Here is a 26,207-nt window from a genome sequence, read left to right on the forward strand (position 1 = left end):
ATAGCATCAACGGGAACAATGGTTGCACCGATGTTGCTATGAAATAGCATGGCACCACTGATTACATGGATTTCTGTTGTGGGTGGGAGGCCAACAATTGTTCAGCTCAACGTCCACACTTGTGACCAATTCTCCTTCAGCAAGCTGCTTATTTGGAGAGAGTTGGTGATTTCACCCTCCTAGAGCTTCAACACTGCAAAGTAACTCCTTTAAACCAGCCCTTACTGAGGCATTTGGATTCTAATGATTCCCAAGCCCATATCTTATACTCCTTATTTAGAGGAACTAATTTCAATTAAATCTTACCATTACGACCATTCTTTTTCAGAGTACTTGCAGAAAGTTGGATGGAGTTCCCATTTATTCCATTTTGCGGAAATTGCAAATCTTCTGATGTTCCATCTGTGCTCAAGCGGGCAACCTCTAACACTGTTTATATAAGAACACAGAGAAGCAATTGTGGAAACCATTTATAACACACCACATATTGATGTCTGCCATTCCATATTAGAACTCTTTATGAACTGTCTTTTCAAGTTTTGGTAAAGTATTGATAAAATCTTAATAAAAGAAAGATGCTCTCAAATGGTGGCCATTTTTAATGTGTCTTTCAGCATAGAAGCAGGTCATTTGACCCTACCTGTCCATGTCAAAGTTTATGCTCAATTTGATCACTTTTAATTATCTCATTATCAATATAACCTTAATATACTGATAACATATTATACCATTACCTTTATATTATCTTTTCATCACACTTATTTTTAGTTTTCCCTTAAATGCACCTGGACAATCCATCTCAACAACTGTCTTTTCTATTACTGCAGAAGTATAATGTGGAGGTCAGATTATCCTGCTCTAGACAAAAGGCAAAGCCACATCAAACATTTACAAATGGAGGTGCATGACTTCCACATGTGTAAGTGCAACTTCCCATTTCTAACACTGAATATTTTTATTAGTTTGGGCAAGGAGGAAGGTCAAGGACCTGCACACAACACTTGCTGGCCTCTTTTTGGGGCTGGGCATTTGAGACCCTCCACAGTTTCCATGAAATTGGCAGAATTGAGAAGGTGACGTGGTTGACATTGGCTCAAAGGCATCATGGGATATCCTTAGTCTGGAGTGAGAAACATAATTCAAAAGGAATTAACAAATCCCTGTCTTAATGGAATACTGCATGATGTGTTTTAACACAATGACTAATAACAAGGCTTGATTCTTAAGAGATAAGCGATCATTGAATTGACCAGAATTCAATTCTGGAAGATTGCTTATAAGACTGTGCATTGGGATATGATGGATGGGTGGGGGATTTCAGGGGTGGGAGGACTCACACATGAACTGGACCAATGTACCAATGAATGGAGACAGTCTTTCAACCTGGCCACCCCATCATCCCTGCTTTAGGAGGCCACGATGCACGCTTTCACCTGGATTCTGGGAGGTGGTGGGGAGGTAGAAAAATATGGTGGTTGGGCTGATTTCAGAAAATGATCCAAATCCCTATGCCTGCTTCAAAGGGAATATTCAACCATCCTGCTCATATTTATCACAATTTTAAAAGTTGGACCAAGGAGTCATCTCCCTAATTCTCTCTGTGGTGGCCTCCGGGCAATACCAAAGGGTAAACCTGCGATTGTGACACCAGTACATGATTGTACTCTGGTGCTGCTCTTTGGAGGGACAAACTGGTAAACACTGAAGTGCACCAGCATGAACTATACATGCTTCACGTTCTTTAATGAAGGCCTTTCAAAATTTCTGCCAATTTGATTCAACCAATTTAAAAACTTGCTCATTGATCAAAACTGTGCTGGAAGGGGAAAAAGAAAATCATGTATCAACATTTTCAAATCTGTGGAATTTAAATTTATTCAAAACATGTTGGGAGAAACCTTTGAGATAATTTTCTGGAACAGATGTAATTTAGTCTTTTGTTAAATATTTTTTAAAAATGAGGTGTCAGCTATTCATTTCGAGAAAACTAACGTCTCCAACAGTATCATACATCACTCACTGCCAAAAAAAAAAGAGGCTTCTTAACTGCTTTAATCATAATGTTGCTTTTCACAACAACTATACTCACATATGTTTTCAGTGTTTTCTCGGACTCTGTCTGTCTTGAGCAGGTTGTCAGCGAGGACAAAGGCACCTTGCTCCACCGTATCAAGTAACATAGTGGCTGCTCGCAGCTGATCGCTTGTCATTAGGTCCTTCCATGCATCCAAGGCTTGAGGTTGTAAGAGGTTGTTAACTGTCTCCACCATGGCCTGTAGTTCAGGGAAGAGAATAACACTGAGTTTTACCATAGCCCACTTACAGACAGCCATGGGTTCAATCCCCCACAGCCCATCAGCAGAATCACTGTGGGGAGACACAAAAGCGAACAGATCCCCAAAATGTAGGAAGGGCAAATGCAGCCACCCTCCTGTGTGGTTCTAATGCCTACAAGGACTAGCGGTTCAATGATGAATTTCAAAAATTCATTGGTTCACTGTAAGAAATCATGTTCTCTTAAATGGAAGTACAAATTGGATGTGTGAAGAAAACTAGTATGTGAATACTGTTGTGATATATTTACAGTCAATAGCTACTAATGCACTGAGAATAATCTTCTTGCATTGAATGTGTGGGATAAAAGGCAACCTTGGCTCCCTGTTAATCAGATTTAGCTTGAGCAGGCTTGTAAAAAGGAATACTGTTTGTTTTTGCCCAAAGGTAAGAAGCTATTACCTTTGATCCATTTATTATAATTCAGAGAGGCTGGTTGAACTACAGTTTGTGAGTACTCACCACGGAACAATTTGACTTTTCCAATAAACAGTGCCATATCACGCAGAGCACTTGAGTGAGTGAGATGCATTTCCAGCATTTTTATACAGTTTCATTTTTCTTTAGGGAAAAACAAATCAAAACCAAGACAAGAATATGGTGCAAACAGATAAGAAAGTACTAGTTGCAAAAGTTGATAACCATACTTGGTGCAAATCTCTTTACAACCAATTCTCATTAATGGACAAGTTGTCTCATTGTTCACACTTATTTACTTATAAACGGTCACATCCTAACAACCTGCACACAGCCTATTACTTTAAGTGCCAATAATTCACTAATTCTCACCTGATTTGAATTCTCTCTCTCTGACCCTTTCACTTTGTGATAATAACAACAATTCATGCCAATACTGAATTTGCAAAGCAACACAATTGCCCTGATAACTCAACATGTGAAGTTATAAATGCCACCAGCTTACTGATGCAAAACGAATAGTTTTTTTAATGAGCAAGAAACATAGAAGTGTTTAAGAAATAAGCTTCTTCACTATGGCACTATGTCTAGAAAGAAAATTAATAAATAAACTACATTGGTTGAATAATAACTTCTGTTTAAATATAAAGCAATAACTTGAAATTACATACCACCTTTAATAGAGTAAAACATATTAAGGCATTTCACAGGAGGATACGTAGGCAAAAATGGAACTGAGCCAATGGCAGAAATATTTGATAGGTGACCAACTGTTTGGGCCAGTTTTGAAAATGGCTCCAGAGGTCAAATTTCTTAAGTCTTCCTTTCCAATATGGTTCCTATCATTTTTGAGATGGGGAGATGGGGAAATGGGGAATTGTTTCCAAATTGCATTAGCATGATTCACAGAGGTAGCTTCCCATTGAAACACAATAGCTGCCTTCAGTCAAGCCTGATTTTATTAGATAGGGGTAGGAAACACATTATCTGTAGATTACACTTCATTGGAAAGCCCTGTATGTTGTTTTGTGGCTTAGCTAAATTGGAAAACCTCTCAGGGAGGTAGGATATCCTTTTAAATGTGTTCTGGATGATCAAACGCTGTTTGGGAGAGGTCAGGTGCTTTAAATGTGGTTAAAGGTGGACATCAATATATGAATGTTCAAGAAAGTTGCTTCAGAACCTTGTGAGAAACAGGTATCAAAACCAAAGAACACAAGGAGCCGCTGAAAGACACTGCCTAAAACTGTCCAAAATAGTTGTTAAAGAAATCACTTGTCAAAAGGAGCCATCAACACCAACTATCAAAACTAACCATCAAGCAGTGAAGGCATTTGAAACCCTTGCCCTTTAAATATTTGAGAAAACGGTCTAGAGTTGTAATGCTTACTATAGATTTTTTCTGTTGACAGAAGCATAAAGGTTAACCTTACTGGATTAGCCCTGCATTACTGATTTCACAACTTTCTATTATCACAGTCAGGTGCCTGCCAATTCATGTTTTGCATTAGAACTACAAGTGGTTATAATCTCTTAGAACTGAAAGTGTAAATTGTAATGCTTGCTCTTTTGCAAAGAATTAAATGTAATTAAATGTAGTGAGTGCGTTTTATCAATGAATGTGCTTTTTTTTGAATAGGTGAATTGTTCATTAATTAATAACTTTATTTTTTAGCTATTAACTTTATCTTATGACTACTGAATCCACTGTTGTCAATGTAGGACAATCAAGGAAGTGGGCATTCAGAAGACAGCACTGATAAACAGTGGGGTCATCGAGAGGTTTAAAGATGAGAACAAAAATTTTAAAATCAAGGTATTAGTGCAGATGGACTGATGGAGGTCTGGAAGCTTAAGAATGACTGGTAAACAGGATTTGCTCGGTGATGGTGAGGACTGTAGATTTGCTGCAAGCTATGATGTCGACAGCAGAGTTTTCGATAGGTCAATGTGGAAGGCGGACAATGGGATGCTAGGAAGGATAGTGGTGGAACAGTATAATACAGATGTTAAAAAAATTGAGAAATTCATCAGAAAGTGAACTGAGAGAAGGACAAATATAATGAACTACAGAGGTAGAAGTAAGCAATTTTATGTTAGAGCAGATGGTGGTTGGAAGCTCAGTTGCATTCACTATTGCAGTATAGCTAACGTAACAGCCAATTTATTCACAGCAAGGTGAAAGGTACAATTGATATGATTGGATTTCAGTGCTGGTCATGTTTCAAATAATGCCATGGAATTTTAATGTTTATCGGGGAGATCAGATTGTGCCTTGGTTCAATGATTAATTTGAAAGTCAACACCTATAATTTGCCTTGATTTTATGTTTGTGGCTCTGCAATGGGACTTCAGCCAGTAATATTCTTACTCAGAAGTTAGAGGGCAAGAGTGAGCCATAGCTGACGTCTTAAGAAGAGATCAGCTAACTATTTCATGTCATATTGTTTGGAGTGAATAATGAATGCTATGCCCAATCTTTACCAGTCCATGGTAAGATTTCCTGGTCTATATAAATGTTCACAGTCTTGTGCATCGCAACACACTATCAAAAATATCAATAATGCTACATCTGTGTCCAGCAAAAATAAGTGGTTACTTTTCATAATTGAGCAAATCAGATTGACTACAGACAAACTATTTAAAATATCTCTGGCCAATAAGAAATAGGAAATCAACAGATAATGAGAGACTGTTCAATCTTGCCATATCCTGAATTCAGCTGCCATCTTGACAGGTGTCTGAAAATTATCCATGTTGCTAAAATGTATCTTTAAAAATTCCATTAAAACTAAATAATTCAGGATATCATGCTGTAAATCCTGGAGAAAAAAGTTTCTGAAGACTACTTCTTCTGATGTTGGAAGTCTCGAGCTCAGTATGGATCTTTCGGCTGGAGCTTCATTTTGGGTTGAGAGCTTTGTGCCTATGTTTTCATATGTTTTCTAGCAAGCAATCATTGTCACTCACAGCAGGTTCCTCATCAACATTCTGGCTCCATGCATGGATTTGTTTAGGTTATTGTAATTAAACCACTCCTTTGGCTTTCTCTCATCAGTTATAGCTTATCCTGGCCTGGGAATTCTCAGCCAGTTATCGCTCACCCAAAATTATTCTGTCTATTGTGCAGCTTCTTCTGGCACAACATTTCTACGCTGCATCAAGTCAGTGTCTATGCTGGCACCTGGATGTTTCCATTGCTGTGCCGTATTCAGGACCAGCCGCGCACCCGCAACCGGAGCTTACATGTCACCCCTCAGTATGAATTCAGAAGCTCCCACCCCATGCTCTCAGAACATAATTACGATCATTAGTGACAACTTTCTTTCTTGTGATTCCAGTTTTAAAGTCCTTAATGCTTCTAGTCAACTTATGCATGGCTATTATTTATCTTTCTCACTTCGTGCTCTTGCATTCCTCATGGCATTCAATTTCCAGCTTCTGTTGGTGTTTTTTGGCTTCAGTGCGCCTGCTGCCTCCTCAGTGCTCCAAAGGACAGTGCAGATATTTCCCTGTGCTTCTACTGTGTAGCTGGCCCAAAGTGTTCCTACCAGCAGAGCAACTGCAACCATATTTCTGACAACTCCTTGGATATGGTGCTTCAGACTCCCACTCTCTTCCACCTTCTATGCCCAGTATTTTGCTTTCTCTTGTTGAAATCTCCTCCCTGAGTGAACAGTCACAATTACCTTCTTCAACTGATATCCACACTTCTCTCTCAAAGAAAATGGTAATACATCATTAAAGTAACAAAATTATCAAAAAAAAAGATCCTGGATGATGAGACTGAAAAACAAGAAGGAGCATATACATTAAAAAGCAATAAAGATGTCAAATGAGAAAAGGGTTATACTAATCTGAGAGAGAGGTTTTCATTCTTGTTTCTGAGAACAAATCAAAGGCAATCAATTATCTTCTAAGGGATATCTTCTTGATACACCATCAGAAATCCACAAGTGTTGATGAAAGGCCAACTGTTTTAATCCTAAAGCTAAAACACCAGGGTTAAAGAATGAACTCCCCTATGTTCTATCCAGCTCCAGTGAGTACATTAGTACCCTCAGACTCTCATGATGGATAATCTAAACTACTATATTTGCTGCTTATAAATCTGGTGTCTTCTACATTGGGGAGATGAAGCACAGGCTGAGTGAACGTTTTGCCTAGCACATGCATGCTGATCACAAAACTGACCGAGCTTCTGACTGCCTGCCATTTCAACACACCACAGTGTTCCCTGGCCAAAATCTCTGTCTCGGGCTTGCTACCATCTAGCGAAGCTTAGTGCAAGCTTGGAAAACACTTTGTTTTTTCCGCTTAGGAACCCTGTAACCTTCTGGAGTCAATACAGAGTTCAATAATTTTAGGGCCTGAGCTCCTTCTGTCATGTCATTACCCCAGCCCTACATACCAGGCCTTGTCATCACATGGACTGCTACCACAAACAATCCATTGTCAGTCAATAACTATCTCCATTAGCAGCTATTGATTCCCCAGGCTGGCCTTCCTTTGCTTGCCTAATGGTTTTTCTCTCTCTCTGGACTCCATCTCCACCTGTTTACTCACTCCCAACCCCCCACCCTTTCTCCTGCAAATATACCAACCTTTTTCCACCTACAATCAATTCTGAAGAGGAATCACTGGAACTAAACCGTTAACTCTGCTTTCTCTCTGCAGATGCACCGTGACCTGCTGGGTTGTTCCAGCAACTTCTGTTTTTGTTTCTGATGGTTACGCCATTTTCTGTCTTGCCCATATAAGTGTATGCATATATACATGTGCCTGGTATGTATTAGCATCTTCTTGCACACTAGTATCTCTAAATCAATGATTTAACATGTTATGTTCTGATTTCGGAATATTTTATTAGCATATGGGAACAAGTTGGGGCAATGTAAGACACCTTCAGGAAACAGTCCAAAAAGTGCCATTAGCTCAGGATAGTGATTTCTTATTTTTATCATTTCAGATTAAGAACAGGGATTTCCAGAAGGCACAAAGAAACTAGAGAGAAAGAAAAACTAAAATAGTAAATCAAATTGCAAAAGAAACTGGTAACACTGATTGTGGTAGATGCCTCGATTGCCTTGCACCATATCTTATTTACCACCTCTGCCAATATGTGGCACAGGGAGGTTTTCTGAAATAGATCACTGCCACCTTGTCTACACTGTGTCCAGGATTTGTCCTATCATCAGTGGCAGAGGATACATCAATGGTAAGTCTAAACAGAAGAATCAATTAACCTAGTTAACAAAAAGGTTTATTGTATGATAGTAATAGTACAGTTTACATCTCTGCTCAGGCATAATCATTAAGGAATTCTCAGGTGTTGGGCCTGTATGAAGACTGTTAGGGAACTCCCAATCTCTATCCAAAGACTGTGTGACACTATCAGATTGGGTGGACATCATGCAACTTCAATATGAGTTCTTTCAGAACCATTACCTTACACAACATGGATAATCTGAAAGTAATGCCCCTCATGAAACACGTGACATGACTCTTCAAATTTCCCATTTCGTTGAACATTCCCGTTCCATTGTTACTCAAAACACATTTCCATGGAACCACCAGCATCAATATATAATTCCAGTGAACAGCACTAGCCTTTATTCTTAGAGATCACTGTTTCCAATTTTAAAATGAACAAAATAATCAAATCACTTGACATTTAGTACCTATGGGCTCAATAGCTGAAGAACAAATTTGAAAGTGTACTCCCTATTTGATTTAAACACAATTATTATTTCCATTATTAATACATTTATTGTCATTCTGCCTCATTCTCTGGTACTGTTCCAGTTATCTCAGTACCCAGCATGCGGGTACTGTAGCTTGCCAATTTATTCCAATCAGTTTAAAAAGGATGTCAAGCCAAATGGGCCCTCACAGGATGATATTAGAAGTCAAAAAGGCAAAGTTAATTAGAAGATTTTGAAACTTGTTTGTCATGCACCACAGAACTCCTCAATAGACAGCCAATTCAGGGGCCAAACAAGGAAACCGCATTTTCATGACTTTGCCTTTCGTTTAACATTAAAATGATTTTGGTTCTCTTACATCAGTCAAAGCAGAGGCACAGTACAAAATGAAGACCTTTTGTGTTTCAGTACAATTTGCTTTGGTGCGTACTATACTTCAATTTACCCTAATTAATAACCATTTATATTCTCAACATATTGACATATTTTGAGTTTAGTGGACTCATGTGTTACTCAAATTGGATTTTTTTTTGGGGGGGGGAGCTTGGGATGTAAAGTTGTTACTTAAAAGTTAATAAAATCATTTGAAAAGAAAATCATTTTTATTCAAGTGCTGCTATTTCAATATTAATCTGAGCCACAATTATTTGATGACAGTTTCTTGCATATGGACTTATATTTTGATGCATAGAGGAAAAATAATGAGCAAATTCCAGCTGGACTGGAGGGCTACCTCCTCGCAACTCCTCTCAGTCTAGGTTTTAGCTAGTTGTTAAATGATGTTTTTGCAAAAGGTTACATGGCAAAATGACAGCAGGGGATCAGGCAAAGCACAGCTTATCAAAATGTAATTCTGCTCAACGTACAGCTGGTTAGCTCAAAAAACAGACACAAGGGTTTTTGTAAATAAATACTGGAATACAGCATCATTAACCTTGAGTTTGCTGATAATATGCTATCTAAACTGAAAATCCATAAGCAAGATGTTAAAAGACACACACCACAGTGGGGGCAAACCACTTCCATTCTCTGTAGCATGCAACCTTCCCTGAAGAAGCACTTTGATGTCAGTGGGCAGTCTGAAAAACATGCAAACTCAGACTGCTCCTCTGCTCTCCTGGGAGACCATTCTTACTTTTTTCTCTGAATCGTTCTCTCCTACTCTCTGTGTACTCAAATACTGGGCACTGGCAAGTTGCCAGAGGGTGACAAAGCGACTTTTTAAAAAAAATCCTAGCTCATCAAGGCTGCCAGTGTCATTACAGCTGGACTCAAACACATCTTCAACTGATGTTCACAGCATGCATTTTCTAGCAAGACCACTGGTTGATAGGTAGTGGTCAAGTAAGAATCTCTTGATTTAATACTTCCCTCCCTATCAAAGGGGCATGGAGCTCAGTAGTAAACAAGATCATCACAGTAGCAGGGCCAGACGATTTCACAAAAGAATGACCTTCTCTTCCACCAATTAATCCAAGCCAGCTGGCTGTGTACAGCAATAGCTGTCACAGTGTAAAAGAGCTGCACACTGTCATCTTATGCTATCTTTTGTGCAATCAGTGGAGCTGAAGCCATGACCACTTGTACTTATGGATTGCTCTCAGTGCTTACCCAAAGAGATTCACTGCAATTAACCTTTTAATACTAAAGCAATTACAACAATTTGTGTTTAAATAAAGGATGGAAGATAATTTCCCTACAGGTATTACACCATAAAATATTTCTTTTTTTAAATTTTTTGCACAGATTTTCATGTTTAAAAATATCCATGCTTTGAGAGGCAGTGCATTGTAATACCAGGCCATTGTAACAGGAAACTGCCAGCAGCAGCAGATGGGCTGTTGCGAATAGCACAAATTATTTTTTTTGCTGCTGTAATACTTCACTTTATGGGACTGAAGCCATTACCAAGGGCACCAGCATGCAGAGAATGGCCTGCTTAGAGGAAGAGAAAACAAACACCTTATGTCTAATTCCATGAGCCAACCGACAGTGCAATAAATTAAAGCAGATAATTTAACAGCCAGTGAGCCTCAGGGAGACACAAAGCGCAGGAAAAATGTAATTGCACAAAAAAGGCTCTTTAAATGGGTGAATATGCAGAGTGAAATAAAACTGTGGCTAAGTTACCTGAATGTAGGCCCTGCAAGAGCGCTCTCTTTTCTGAAGCTGAATCCACAGAGCCAGCATTATCAATAAAACACAGAATATTGGAAAGTTAATGAAAATTGGAGGACACGACAGGAAAAAAAAACATAATTTTACCTTTAGAATGCACAACAGGAAGAAGAAAGGCAACATTAAAGAATCAATTGTGTAAACAGCTCAGCCTGTGAGCCTCTTCATTGTTTTGTCATGCTAACTTATCTTGGGTAACATTCAACATAACTAGACGGACTGTACATTTAATTTGCTTTTCCAGTCCTACACTTCAGTAATATGAAGAAACCAGATTACCTCAGTTTGAGTTACAGGATTTAATTCCCTCCCACTACAGAGTTCCAAAACATTCTTAATCGCCGTTTCTGCAGTCTATTTAACAAAGATCCTCCAAACTGCACCAAGATGTTCGCATCTGCATTCATATCCTTGGCCCAGATATTTCCATCAGGATCAGATCCCTATTTTCAACTCTGATTAGACCAAAAATGCTTACCTTCCTCCGATTTTGCTGAGTGAGTGGAGGGTTCTTCAGAATTGATTCGCTGTTGCAAACATTGAAGGTATTGACAGCAGAGAATTCTCACAGAAGCCATGGTCCTTCACCTCCACCACCCTTCCCACCCCAACCTCTACAACACTAAACTTCCGCATCCCAGCAAAAGTTCAAATGCCCCAAAGATTCTTTAAAAAGCTATGGAGAGAAGGTCACTGGGATAGGGGGTAAGGTAGGTGGGTAGATTTGGAGGTACATAGATTGACAGATGGGAAGAGTCATAAGGTGGCAGCTGGGTAGGTTGGAAGAGATCATCAGGTCTGTGCTAGTCAAATTAGATCTGTTTGGATGGGATGGATGTTGGGAGTCAAATCAGGTCATATAGATACCCAGGAATTTGACTAGGTTTTCTCCTGTCTAACATTTCTCAGGTACATATCCATATATTTGGCTCAGTGGTTAACACTGCTGCCTCACAGCACCAGGGACCTGGGTCCAATTCCAGCCTTGGGCGATTGTCTGTGTGGAGTTCACACATTCTCTCAGTGTCTGTGTGGGTTTCCTCTGGGTGCTCTGGTTTTCTCCCACAATCAAAAAATGTGCAGGTTAGGTGAACTGGCCATGCTAAATTGCCTGAAGTGTTCAGGGATGGGTGTGTTAGGTGCACTAGTCAGGGGTAGTTATAGGATGATGGAGTCGGGGAATGGGTCTGGGTGGGATACTCTTCTGAGAGTTGGTGTGGACTTGTTGGGCCAAAGGCCTGATTCCACACTGTCTGGATTCTATGTTCTAATATTTCTAATAGTTGGAAGTCTCTACTCTGCTCAGACTGACTCTTTTTTGCAAAATCTTACAGGCAATTACCATAGACTTCTTGCATTGGAACTTCCAAGGGGTCCTGTTGTGCAATCTGAAGGTGGAGTTCATCCAGTCTCTAACCATCCGGAAACCTGAATATTTGAGCCTTTGTCCAAGATAAAAGAGGCAGAAGGTGCAGACATGTGGCAGGGAAGAATTTATGACTAAAGTGTAAAGTCTGAAAATAACTAAGCTGAAATAATAAACTATGAGCACATAATTCAATATTAACAGCTTTATTGTTAACTTTTTATGTTTGTGTAAGTTAATAGCCTTTTTCTGAGACGTACTGGAATCTTGGAACAAAAATGTCCATTAGTTGTACAACAAAACACAATGAATTCACATAGCCCTGCAACATGACGTAGATGAATGTTGAATTAACTTGATTCACAAGTCAATTAACTTGAAAATGGTTCTCAACAATCACAGCTCTGATACCAGTTGCACACAATAGGCCATTTTGGTTACTCAAGCTTGTGTCAAGTTTGGAAAAGTTGAAAATAAGAAATTGCTGCAATTGTAGTTCAATGCACCATCTAAAATGCAAATTCATACATTATGTTCAACTTCGTTAAAAAAATAATTTTGGTTTGTCATAATCTGTAGCATTTGCTCAACTGAAGTGCAAATTGATTGAAACAACCCCATGACCTTGCTCTTCACTGTTTTGCGCACTACATTGTTAAAGAGCTTTAGTTCACAAATGGAAGCTAGTCACATTTACTATGAAATTACTAAGGTGGTCATTTTGCAAAATAACAATTAGATCATTGTTTGCAATGATCACTGTTTATACACATTGCATTTTTTGTTAATTCACATTGATTACATCTGATTACATCTGACAGAGTTAGGATAGATGCACTCAATCAAATCATGGACCTTAAGTGATATATTGTCCGTATATGACCAGAAACAAGAAAGTGTTAGAAAACGTGTTAAGGTATATATGTATTATATGCATTATTCAAGGGTTGATGAGGACAAGGGTGTCTTGTCGTATACATGGGTTTCCAAATGGTGCTTGATACAGAGCAACACAAAAGACATTTAAGCAATGTTAGAGCTCATGAGCTAAAATGGACAATGGCAACATGGATTTGAAATTTCAGGAGAGACAAGAAAAAGAATGCAGTAGTGTGTAACATTGTGTACTGTGAGAGGAACAATGCAGAACTTCAAAAGGACACTAGTAAGTCGGTGGGATAAGTGGACAAGTGGCAGATGTAATTAAAAGCAGAGAAATCTAAAGTGATTCATTTTGATATGAGGAAAATGGACAGATGGCATTAAATAAAAACTTATAAAGTCTAAAGGGGGTGCGGTACAGACTGACCTGGATGCATTTGTCCATCAATCATTGAAAATGGTAGGATAAGGATGAGAGGGCATTTAATAAAGCTTACAGTATCTTTGATGGTTAATGAGGGGATAAAATATTAGACCAAGGAGGTCACATTGAACTTGTACGTGCAGCACTGGATAGTGCAGAAAAGTTGCTAGATGGGACAGAATTTCAATTCAGCATCTGGACTAATGAGTGACACCACACCATCTGCAAATATATAGTCCCATATACTAAACTATGAATAAGTGTGCTGTATGTTGATGCTTTTTATGCAACTCAAAATGCAACAGGCAACCTTTTGAAAACACTGTTATAACAAGGGGGTGGCGATACTGACCAAACATGCCAAATTCCATTTTCATCATTTGCAATGAAAGCATTTTCTGGAAATATTAACCAGTGGTGTATCTGAGTATCAGTTGGCTTTTCCATGAAAACTGTGGATTAGAACACTTTGCTATCACTCAATAAGTACAAAGTAAATTTCATCATATATTTACTTCACTTTGCAATAAATGTTCAATTGTTTTAAGTATATCTTATATTTAATAATTGACATCACCTTTAACCAGACGTCTGCAAAATCCCTGTAGCTCATTGCTTACAGGTTCAGATAAATGAACGATGTAACCCTAATTATCCTACTCTTCGTTCCCAATGGCAGAAATACAGACAACTGAATGGAAATCAGGAATTCTTCATGGAAAACATAGCTGGAAAGGCATATTTTGCTGTCTAATGTTCCAGAGGACTGGCAAACGCACAAAGAACATTTATAACCTGCAATCTTTAACAACAGGCACTCTGCTGTTGAAACATTCACAATATTAACTTAATGAAAACATTTAGAGTTATATCCCAGAGCATGTTTGGACTCAGATAGGGAGGTGCAAAGTTAAGTCAAACACACTGATATTTCCAGCAAAGCCTCATATTTTAATCGTTAAGGCAGGCCCTATTGAATTGTTCATGCAGATTTGATGTTGCTCCAACATCAATTAAAAGTGTTAAAACATGGAGATTTTCATGTGTTGGAGCATCCTAAATCATTAGCCACAATCATCTCAAGGGTTCTAATGAGAACAGCAGTCTTCCACTAACTTCAAATGGAACCACAGTAGCAACACCGTGTAGGAGGTGAGCTTTTCTCTCATGCTTTTTTTGCCCCTCCCCTGTGAATGAGGGCACAGGTTGAACTAGGAGACAGGAAGTTAAACATATCAATCTGGGCAAGTATATTGCAATGACTAAATAACAACAGTATTTACAGAGAATGGTCTCGAGGCTTTCATTAAAATTATTTAAACAACATCCTTTCTACGTTTTTTGGATCATGCTTGCAGACAATGATACCATTTGCTTGAGTTTTAGCTCAGAATTCCTGACCTTAAGCAAAAACTGGAATCACTGTGGAGCAGTATGGAGACTACGGGTCCGCCTGATCAAATCTGTCAGTAGGCAGTCACTTCATAGCATCCTGATCTTTCGCTTCTGAAGTAGGTAATCATCCAAAAATTTGGAAGGAGCAGAATGTAATTCGGGTGTGTGCCATTTTCCTTTGCTTCAGCTTTAGTTGTGTGAGCATCACAGACTAATTTTGGCATTCACTGACTGTTGTAATACCTTTCAAATTGCCTTTATTTCAGTTTAAGGCTCAGATCCAAATTTCTCACCCTCAAAATAAATATAAAATTCTTTTTCCTAGAGAACCCTTTACTATGTGATTATTAATTAATCCTGTATCTCTACACATTCCCTCATCTAAAACAACTTGTCACCTGGTTGGTTCCAAATGCAATTGTCTAATAAACTACCCTGGATACACCACATGAACTCATTACCTTTGCCAATTTGAGTTGCCCAATCTAGAGAAAGATTTTTTGAAAAATCCATGATTATTACAGTGCATTTCTTAAAAGCCCACATTATTTATTGATTTATACTCTATCCTGCAGTGTACCCAGAGAACACAATCCAAATTAGAAACTATATATATACTAGTCCTGTGTTTTTTTTCAACCAACTGATTCCACATTTTGACCTTTTGAAGCAAGATAATATCTCACTACTATATGATCTAATTAACAGAGCTACACCGCCTCCTTTTATTTTCTTACCATCATTTACAAATGTCAAATATGTATAAATATTCAGTTCCCCATCTTGGTCACCTTGCAGTCCCTGCAACCATATATCTGTCATGGCTATTATATCATCTTTATTTATTTGTATTTGTTCCATCACCTGATCTATCTTGGTCTGGAAGTGGTCTGCATTCAGGTAGACCTCTGTCTTTTTTAACAATTTTTTTCCACTTTCTGATACATTGCCATGTTTATTGGCTGTCCATTCAGGTCGTTTTGGCTCTCATTATCCATATTGCTACTCTCTACAATTAGGCTGAAAAAGGTATGATGACTTAAACAGGCACCTGGCCCAGAAGACGTCTTGACCAGCTGAAGAAATCTATATTGATCAACGACAACCTGTCTGATGAGTCATAGACTCCTTCAACATGAACTGCTGCTTTGAGGTACTCAGTGATTCTTGCCTTACAGAGACCAAGGGGTAGGAGCAACATTCTACAATACTGCCCTTCATTGCCTCAGCAGCCAGGGTGTTATGTTAAGTCAAAATGACTGATTTTAATTATACTTAATTGCTACCAGGAAGGTAGCATTGTTATTTGAAGGGTCATTCTGGCTCATTATTCATCAGGCTCAACCTTTTGCAGCTTATTCTCTAGCTCTAACCATAACCACTGCAAATGAATAACTGCATTGCCTCTTGGGGTGTTATTCTTTTTCAGGCTTTTTAAGTATACATCATTAAGCACCAAACTAGTTTACTGTTGATCGTACAGAAAGAGAGTTTGTTTTAACATGCACTTAAGATTTTATAAACATAAATGCTGACATTATGGACAATTTTTGTACCTGATCACTGAAAATCAATATCATTCAACGTTGTAAATTGGATATGCAGGTTAGTCTACCATGCCAAATGGTATTTTGAGCAAACATCTGAGGCAGTGTTGCAAGTCAGCCATTACTTAAACACACCATTTAAAATGGAATAACTAAAAAGGTCAGAATAAGTTTAATGAAATGCTACAAAGAAATACTTTTTTTAAATCTACATGGCAACAAGATATTTGAACCCTGCCCCGAGTAAGATTGGCGAGAGCTTTTGACATTTTGCAATAAACTATCTTACACTGGAGGAGATTGGTGTTTCTCGACAAAACCTGCACAATACCCAGAAGATTGTTATTATATCAGTGCCTCCTCAATCATGGCACTTTTATTAATGAATATAGAATTCAATATCCCACTGAGCTACCACAATTTTAAACTCTGTTGGCATAACATATCATTGCACTTAGTCGCGTTGTGAGAATAAAATTCTTGTCCATGGTTTAGAGCCTTGCTTAATTCTTCAGTCACTGTATTATCTCCCCTTTTAAAAGGTGCAGGTTTGTGAAACAGGAACGGTGGTTTTTAATACTGATTTACTTCATTTAGACCAGTAGAATAAGAAATATAGCTGCATTTCTATTTACAATGTTTAACTGGTTCCCTTAACCAAAAGCATTTTGTAAATCCATGTTGAAAAACGTGCAGTCAGGACACTCATAAAAGGTCTGCATTCTGTTGTGTAGGAGTCAGGGAGACAACAGACCAACTTTGCTCTCTGGGATGTCTAAATTAAACAGACTCCACGGTCAATCACTGCAGTTAGACAATTTGCTGCCAACCTCATGGATATGATGCAGGTGTTCCACTTTAATGTGCGCTGTAGTTTTATAAAAGTGGTGTATTGATATCAACTAAATATTTAAAGAAAAGCAAAACAGTTGAGCTCCCAGGAGCTTAATTTCCTCTGACATTGTATTACTTAACAAGTTTTTGCAAGCTTTCCTTTGTGCGCTGTTTTTATGCAATTGTTAGGTAGTTTAGAGAATGCACAAAGGAATTTTATGTGTATACATTAAGTAAAGCCATCATAGGAAATTAAATCCCTGCTACCAATCTTAAATCAGAAAGATTAAAGCCCAATTCAAATATATGTCAGCTCTGTAAGAACCCTTAAATGGGGAGTGCAATTAGTTTATGGGAGACAGAAGCACTTTGCACATAAAGACAAAGGATTTTAGGCGAGTGTTAACTTTAGGCCTGAATTTAAAAAGGAACTGAGTATCAGGCTAAAATCCAAAAGCATGTGAAAATTAGTGCAGAACAATAGAAAAATACAATACCCTTAAATATTGCAGCAAAGGACAATATTCAAGAATAAATATCTCATGGTATTTTGAATCTACCTGAAAATTAAACTGTAGAAGTACAATATCTCTCAGGTATTCCTGCTGCATTTATCGGAGTAAATTTTTACAGACTTTTCAATTTGCCCACAGAACAACACAAACTAGGGAAAGTGAAGGTGACAATGCCTTCCATTAACAAAGGCTTCACCTATATCTTTCCACCTAATGCACCAATGGTCCCATCCAACTCAGAATGAATCAAAAGGGGAAAGAAAAACGGGAGAATCGAATAAAACCAAAGTAAAGATGTAGATTTCCTACCTTGTTTAGGCTCCGAGCTGCACTGTCTTTTCCACCTGGAGTTAGGTTACGAAGTTGCATGTTGAGCAAATCCACTAATTGTTCCATGAGCTTGACAGAGAATAAAATATCACCAGCATGAATCAGACTTTTTGTCTGCTCTGCAAGTTCTCGAGCAATATTGGCAGCAGCCTCACCAGATCGAACCTGTGATTTAAAAAGGTATATCATCTCAAAAAGATAAATTGCTTTCTTCCAATCTGGAAAAAGAAATCATATAATGAGTCCATTCAGTCACCAATTTATCTATGCATTTTGTACAAATCTGTCTAAGAGACATTAATACTAGTCAACGAATACCAACGTTTACTTTGATTCTGAAGTGGTCTTCTAATGTGGTCCATATCTGTAGAGGATCTGTCAGTTCATTGGCTATCAAATGTGTCAAATATCTGCAGTCTTCTTTCCCAATTGCTAAGCAAATCTTAACAACTTTTTTTTTCTGTATCGGACACATCCAAATCTATAAACCATAGCTCTGAACATATAAATTCTGTTAGGAGGTCTTTTGTGACCTAATTTAAACAAGAGAATTTTGTGGACATTCTAATGATATGTCTTTCATCTCTGTTGCTTGGTATTAATCTGTCACACACCCAGATCACTTATCTTTCTCAAATGAGTTGAACTGGCCTTTCAACAAGGATTTGTCGACTTATTAATAAGCTGTGTATCTTCAAAACTCTGTGACTCACTAATGAACAAAGGCATTGAAGGAGGTTTCATGCACTTCAGCACAATTTAATACTGTCGACTATGTGTTTTACCTGAAGATTAATGTTATGCTTACTGTTTAAACATGATAGCCCTTATCAGTATGATGCTTTCCAGCCCCATTCACCATGACATGTTAATGATAACGGGCTAATAATAAATTTCTGGTCAGGTGTTGATTAATTCCATGGGTTAGTTTACTTAAAACAAAACAACTTCAAGTTATGAAACAGACATTACATCAACAAACTGATTTCTGCTTATCCATCCTACAGCGTAATGGCAGGCAAAGTCACAATTACTGAAGATACATAACTTGGAGTCTTTATATTTGAACTTCTCAAAAGACATGGTATGTATTACACAATTCTCTAATTATTTCTGCAAATGTTTTTCAAGTGGGGTCATCTATTAACATTCGTGGAATGAAGTTTACTAGTAATGAGGCAGAGAACGTCTTAGTGCTTATTTGCAATCTGAATTACATATACCTCATTCCTGACTTTAAACCTACTCACCTCTACTCCATGCTAATGAAATAGAAAATTAATTTTATTTTCTTTTTGTTTAGGAGAAGTAACACAACTATTTAAGAGCAAGCAATTAAGGAAACATATGTAAAATGAAAAAATAAAATTGTTTTATTATAAAGTAGCACCAGCAAAGTTCACAGTCCAAACTCTGAACAGTGTTGCAGAATTGGAGGATGGGATCCTACATAACGTAAGACCAAAACTAGCTCAGATTTTCCAATGGGCTTTCCAGTGTTTTGCAGCTGGGGATGTGACAAAATCCTGATTGTAACTGATTTCGAGAGAATTGTATGGGAAACTGAAGATTAGGCTGAACAATTCACAAAAAGACTGGGACCCTCTTTTCATCTATCTCAGAGAATGCGGAGGGTTCTGCTGAAGTTAAGTAAGTAGTTACTCGGGGAAAAAAAGATTAAACTATTAAATATCGAGTCTGACTCCTGAGTAAGGATTAAACTGACTCCCAACTTAATTCACACACCACCAGTTTGGTTTATCAGTGGGGTGAGTTTGACTTTATATCCACTTGGAGGTGTCAACTAAACTGTGAACTAACCCATAAATGAAAATTAAATTTAAAAATCAGTCATACAACACCAATGCTGTAATAATAACTAAAAAAAAACAAAATGACTGTGGATGCTGTAAATTAGAAACAAAAATATTGCTGGAAAAGCTCAGCAGGTCTGGCAACACGTGTGGACAGAAATCAGCATTAACATTTCAGGTCCAGTGACCCTTCCTCAGAATGGAGGAATAATAATCCAATAATAATACATTCAGGCTCATGCCAATGCTTGACAGTTCTCTAGACAGCTCCAATGGGTGTTAGTATTTTTTATTTACACACGCATGTTTACTTTTAAGAATTCCAAAGGGCACTTGATGTCTTCCAAAGTTATCCCAGAACCATACTCCTGAACTGAATTTTGTTTATCTGAAGAACTTCACTGAGTTTTGAACATTCTGATATCAATTATGAGGTGCACTCTAACATAGATAGTTGTCTCTGTGAATAATGTGCAACTTGGAATTCGTTCATATCCCTCACTGTGAAAATACTGAAGGTCTGTTTCAGGAATAGCACATCAGGATTCAGGCATCAGCTGCTATTTTTACGATAATGGAGAGCAGTTCCAATTGCATAGATATTCAGGCCTCAGTACCTGACAATTGATAGTGGATATAAAGATGCAGATGACATGACTTTTATGAAGGAATGAAATAGCAAAGAACACTGTGCATTTATTGTGCCTGGTTAATATGAAGCAACATAGAGTCATACAGCATGAAACAGACATTTCGGTACAACTTGTCCATGCTGATCTGACAAACCAATGTGGCCGAGTCCCAATTGCCAGCATTAGGCCCATTTCCCTCAAAACCCTTCCTGTTCATATACTCATCCAGGTGCCTTTTAAATGTTGTAATTGTACCAGTCTCCACCATTTCCTCTGGTAGTTCATTCCATACATGCACCACCAACTGCATGAAAAAGTTACCCCATAAGCCCTTTTAAATTTTTCCCTTCTCACCTTAAACCTATGCCCTCTAGTTCTGGACTCCCCGACCCTGGGGAAGAGACCTTGACTATTTACCTTATTCATGCCCTTCATGATTTTATAAATCTCTATAAGGACCCCCTCAGCCTCTGATGCTCCAGGGAAAAAAAAGGCCCAACCTATTCAGCTTCTCTTCATAACTCAAACCCTGCAGTCCCCGAAACATCCTTGTAAATCCTTTTTGCCCCCTCTCAAATTAATTAATTAAATATAAAGAAGGTTGAATAAGATGCTAAATTAGTAGAATAAAAGTTACGGAACATAATAGAGATACAGTGCAATAATTTCACCAGACTCAACCTTATAAACTGTGCTCATTTTGAATTTGGAGGCAGACAAAAGACATTCAAGCTCATATGGGGAGGAGGTGTATCAGCCTGGTATCAAACTACTGAAAGGACAAATCATGCGCTTTTCTCTGCAATAAAATACCTTAAGCCTGGAAAAAGCCACATTATTTCCCTCATCATTTGCTGTCGTCGGTTGCTGTAACCAATGAATAAGATTCTTTACAGTTAGTGTACCAAATGCCTGTACCAGATCAAAGCGCCTGGAGCAGAGAGATTGAAAAACAGAGCATCCTGGTAAGCAAAACGATCTTCTCAGTGCAGCTGGTGGATTGGTCTCCTTGAACTGCTTCCTCAGATTGTTTTTCTTCCCTCTACCCAAAACACCACCTTCTTTTTCATCTGGCTCGATGACGGTATAGTGGGGTTTTGCAGGAGATTAGAAATTTAACTCGAGTTGAAAGTTGTCAGTTGTTCGGCTGTGGTTTGAATCCATTTATTTGCAGTGAATAGTCATTATTATTAAGTACAGAAATCGGATTTGTAATTTTTGTTAGCCTGGGTCTACCTGACAAGTGGATGAGGCATTTTGTGTACTTTGATAATTTTTCAAAAACTTCTGTGATGACTCCAGAAAGGACAGGGATTGATTTCCCGTATAATAGCCTATTGAGCCATGACAACATAAGCACGAGACTGGGTACAGACAGCAGGTTTCCTTCCCTAAACGGAAGCAGGTGTTGTTTTTGACAATGCAGTGATTTGATGGTCACATACAGATTCCCCCTAAATGCCACAGTGGACTATGAACACACATCTATTAATCATTAAAGTTAAAATACTATCAGTCAGAAACAAAACACAGAGACTGTTGGGGAAACACAACTGTATCCGTGGAGAGCGAAACAGTTGATGTTTCGAATTCGGTATGGCTTCTTGCTTTGAAGGAGAGTCATACCAGACTCTAAATGTTACTGTGGTTCTCTCTCCACTGATGCTTCCAGACTTGCTGAGTTTCTCCTGTATTCTCTAGGTTTGACTCTAGGTCATTAGTTCAGGCCTCTGGATTCAGTACAATGCCACAGCATTACAACACTTTTCTTTTCCATTTGGCTTCAAGGTGACCAAGAAAACCAAATATTTTGATTGTACAGACCATGTAAACACTATTTGGACTTGGCGGCAATTAAAGAATATATGGCACTGTTTTGTAGAATGTTTTCAATTACTAAATAAGCATTGTTACCTCTGATACAGGAAAGTAAGTACAGAGGAACCTTGATTATCCAAATACCAATTATCCGAAAACTGGATAATCCGAAAACTGGATTATCCGAAGGAGATCTCAAGGTCCTGATAGAAACATTACATCAAAGGCGTGTTTTTAACAGTGATTGTGTCTTTTGTCTACAGTGATTAAACAGGCACTGTCTCCAAATGACTGAGATCTCCTGCCCTCTCTCTCTCTCCCCCAACACTTTCTCTGGAGTTCTACAGAGGGGTGTACCCTAACAGAACACAAGGGGCTAACACCTTCAACATTTTATCTGGGCTGGCACCAATTGCTACAGTTAACCTGAGAATGTAACTTTCAAAAAAGTTTTGCGATTTACATATGAAAGATGTGAAACTATCATGGTCATTCTAACAGATGAGAGACTTATCAAACAATCAAGGTATTTTTCAATGCATAATTTCAGTTATATCACACAGTAAGCATTTGCTATAAATTCTGTGTCTTACAACTGCGTACTCCATAACCACCTGATGAAGGTGCAGCGCTCCGAAAGTTAGTGCTTTCAATTAAACTTGTTGAACTATAACCTGGTGTTGTGTGATTTTTAACTTTGTACACCCCAGAGGAAAGGCATTTAATTGATTAACTGAATAATTAATTATCCGAACGAAACAGTGCCCGCCCATCTCGTTTGGATAATTGAGGTTCCCCTGTAATGATATCTCAGTGAGTCAGATCCTACAAACTGTATGCCTAACTCAAGAATATGTTTTAATTGTTGGATGACGCATAGTTGTTCGTAAGAACATCTTCACTGCTTTTCTTCAAAACATTATGGCAGATCCTTATTCACCCTGTTGAGTGAGCAGCATTCCGAAGTATTGCACTGCAGTGTCAGCTCACATTCATAGAGTCACACAGTCAAAGAGATGTACAGCATGGAAACAGAGACCTTGGTCCAACTTGTCCATGCCGACCAGATATCCCAACCTAATCTAGTCCCATTTGCCAGCACTTGGCCCATATCGTTCAAAACCCTTCCTATTCATATACCATCCAGATGTCTTTTAAATGTTGTAATTTACCGGCCTTCACCACTTTCTCTGGCAACTCATTCCATACACGCACTACCCTCTGCGTGAAAAAGTTGCCCTGTATGTCTCTTTCATATCTTTTCGGTCTCACCCTAAATTTATGCCCTCTAGTTCTGAATTCTCCAACCCCAGGGAAAAGATTTTGCCTATTTACCCTATCCATGCCCCTCAATTTTGTAAACCTCTGTAAGGTCACCTCTCAGTCTCTCACGCTCCAGGGAAAAGAGCCCCAGCCTGTTCAGCCTCTCCATATAGTTCAAATCCTCCAATCCTGGTAATATCCTTGTAAATCTTTTCTGAACCCTTTCAAGTTTCACATCTTTCCGGTAGGAAGGAGACCGGAACTGTATGCAATATTTCAACAGTGGCCTAACCAATGTCCTATACAGCCGCAACATGACCTCCCAACTCCTGTACTCAATACTCTGACCAGTAAAGGAAAGCATACCACTACCCTAATTACCTGCGACTCCACTTTCAAGGAGCTATGAACCTGCACTCCAAGGTCTCTTTGTTCAGCAACACTGTAATATGGACATTTTTCCAGGTCTGAAACAAAGGGTGTCATCATCCATTTCCCCACATTCTGTATCTTCCATGTCCTTCTCCACAGTAAAACTGATGCAAAGTACTTGTTTAGTATGTCCCCCATCTTCTGCGGCTCCACACAAGAGCTGTCTTGCTGATCTTTGAGGGACCCTATTTGCTCCTTAGTTACCCTTTTGTCCTGAAAGCATTTGTAAAAACCCTTTGGATTCTCCCTTACGTTATTTGCCAAAAGCCATCTCAATCTCATATCCCCTCCTGATTTCCCTCTTCAAGTATACTCCTACTGCCTTTATTCTCTAGGGATTCACTATCCTGTCTATACTTGACATATGCTTCCTTCTGTTTCTTAACCAAACCCTCAATTTCTCTCGTCATCCCACATTCTCTATACCTACCTGCCTTTCCTTTCACCCTAACAGGAATATACTTTCTCTGGCTTCTTGTTATCTCTTGTCTGAAGGTTTCCCATTTTCCAGCCATCCCTTTACCAGTGAACATCTGCCCCCAGTCAGCTTTTGAAAGTTCTTGCTTAATATCATCAAAATTGGCCCTTTTCCAATTTCGAACTTTAACTTTTAGATCTAGTCTATCCTTTTCCATCACCATCTTAAACCTAATGGAATTATGGTTGCTGGTCCAAAAATGCTCCCCCCACTGTCACCTCAGTCACCTGCCTTGCCTTATTTCCCAAGAATAGGTCAAGTTTTGCACCTTCTTTAGTCAGTACATCCACATACTGACTCAGGCAATTTTCTTGTACACACTTAACAAATTCCTCTCTGTCTAACCCTTAACACTATGGCAGTCCCAGTCTATGTTTGGAAAGTTAAAATCCCCTACCATAACCACCCTATTATTCTTATAGATAACTGATATCTCCTTACAAATTTCTCAACTTCCCGTTGACTATTAGGGGTCTATAATACCATTAAGGTGATCATCCCTTTCTTATTTAACAGTTCCATCCAAGTAACTTCCCAGCAAATGTATTTATGGGAATATCCTCCCGAAGAACAGCTGTAATGCTATCCCTTACCAAAAACGCCGCTCCCCCTCCTCTCTTGCCTTCCTTTCTATTCTTCCTATCGCATTTGTATCCTGGAAATTAAGCCTCCTGAGCAGCTCTAGCAAATCCCCCTGCCTGTATATTAATCCCCTTCCAATTCAGGTGCAACCCATCCTTCTTTTACAGGTCACTTCTATCCCAGAAGAGATTCTAATGATCCAAAACCATGAATTGTTCTCCCAGACAACAGTTCTTCAGCCACACATTCATCTGTTCTGTGCTCCTATTCCTACCCTTACTAGCTCGTAGCACCTGGAGTAATCTAGATATTGCTACCCTTGAGGATCTCTGTTTTAAATTCCTGCCTAACTTTCTATATTCTCCCTTCAGAATCTTATTCTTTTCCCTTCTTAAGTCGTTGGTTCCAATGTGTATAATGGCCTCCTGCAGGGCCCTCTCCCCTTAAGAACATTCTGCACCCTCTCTGAGATGTCCTTGATTCTGGCACCAGGGAGGCAACGCTCCATTCTGATTTTTCGCTGCTGGCCACAGAAAAGTCTGTCTGTGCCCCTGGCTAGACAGTCCCCTAACACAATCCATCACTTGGAACCCAAAGTACCCTTCATTACATTAGAGCCAGTCTTGATACCAGAAACCTGACTGTTTGTGGTACATTCCCTGAAAGTCTATCACCCCCAACATTTTCCAAAATAGCCTCCTTGTTTGAAATGGGGATAGCCACTGAAGACTCCTGTATAACCCGCCTACCTTTCCTAACTTTCTTGGAATTAACCCAGCTACCTGACTATACCTGTGGCTTTTCTCCCTTCCTCCATCACACTCCCTAGCTCTTGTAAATTCCTCATTGTTTGAGCGACACTTAGAGGCATCCATTTGATCTGACAGGACTTGCAACCAACAACATTTATTGCAGATACTATCCTTAGTAACCCTTAAACTCTCCCAAAGCTCCCACATCTGACAAAAAGAGCATATCACTCTATGAAAGGCCATTTTGTTCCTTCCAATCTAAAGACACAGATAATAGCACCAATCTATTGCTCCAGAAAACATTGCTCCAGGCTTTCCTTGTTATTGTTTCTGTTATGGGTCTGAAACCCATAACCTTTTGATTCCAAGGCCATATTGTACCACAAAGACAAGAGTGGCAATTAGCTCATGTCTACATCGCCTACAATACTGCCATTAAAAAAAAGTGAATGCTTCTTCCAGCAGAGAATGAAAATATAAAATGTTGATTTTTAAACTTGCATCTTTTA

General features: G+C 38.7%; 1 protein-coding gene across 17 annotated transcripts in view; it reads right to left on the bottom strand.

The window, feature by feature from the left end:
• LOC122563699 (adhesion G protein-coupled receptor L3) overlaps positions 1-26,207 on the bottom strand; it is a 681,177-nt gene that overhangs the window by 117,126 nt on the left and 537,844 nt on the right. For 14 of the 17 annotated variants that reach the window (XM_087995292.1, XM_087995289.1, XM_087995315.1 and 11 more), the window contains 4 exons: positions 17,907-18,092; positions 10,587-10,625; positions 2,090-2,273; positions 307-429 (listed from right to left, as the gene is read on the bottom strand). In XM_087995292.1, the coding sequence (XP_087851418.1) occupies positions 307-429; positions 2,090-2,273; positions 10,587-10,625; positions 17,907-18,092 (532 nt within the window). The remainder of the gene's footprint in view (positions 1-306; positions 430-2,089; positions 2,274-10,586; positions 10,626-17,906; positions 18,093-26,207) is intronic. The other 3 variants (XM_043717974.2, XM_087995306.1, XM_087995347.1) reach the window with 1 other exon arrangement.

Source organism: Chiloscyllium plagiosum, unplaced genomic scaffold (genome assembly GCF_037043375.1).
Source record: "Chiloscyllium plagiosum isolate Xiang-an unplaced genomic scaffold, Cpla_swu_hap1 HiC_scaffold_2, whole genome shotgun sequence".
In the NCBI taxonomy this organism is placed as follows: Eukaryota; Metazoa; Chordata; class Chondrichthyes; order Orectolobiformes; family Hemiscylliidae; genus Chiloscyllium; species Chiloscyllium plagiosum.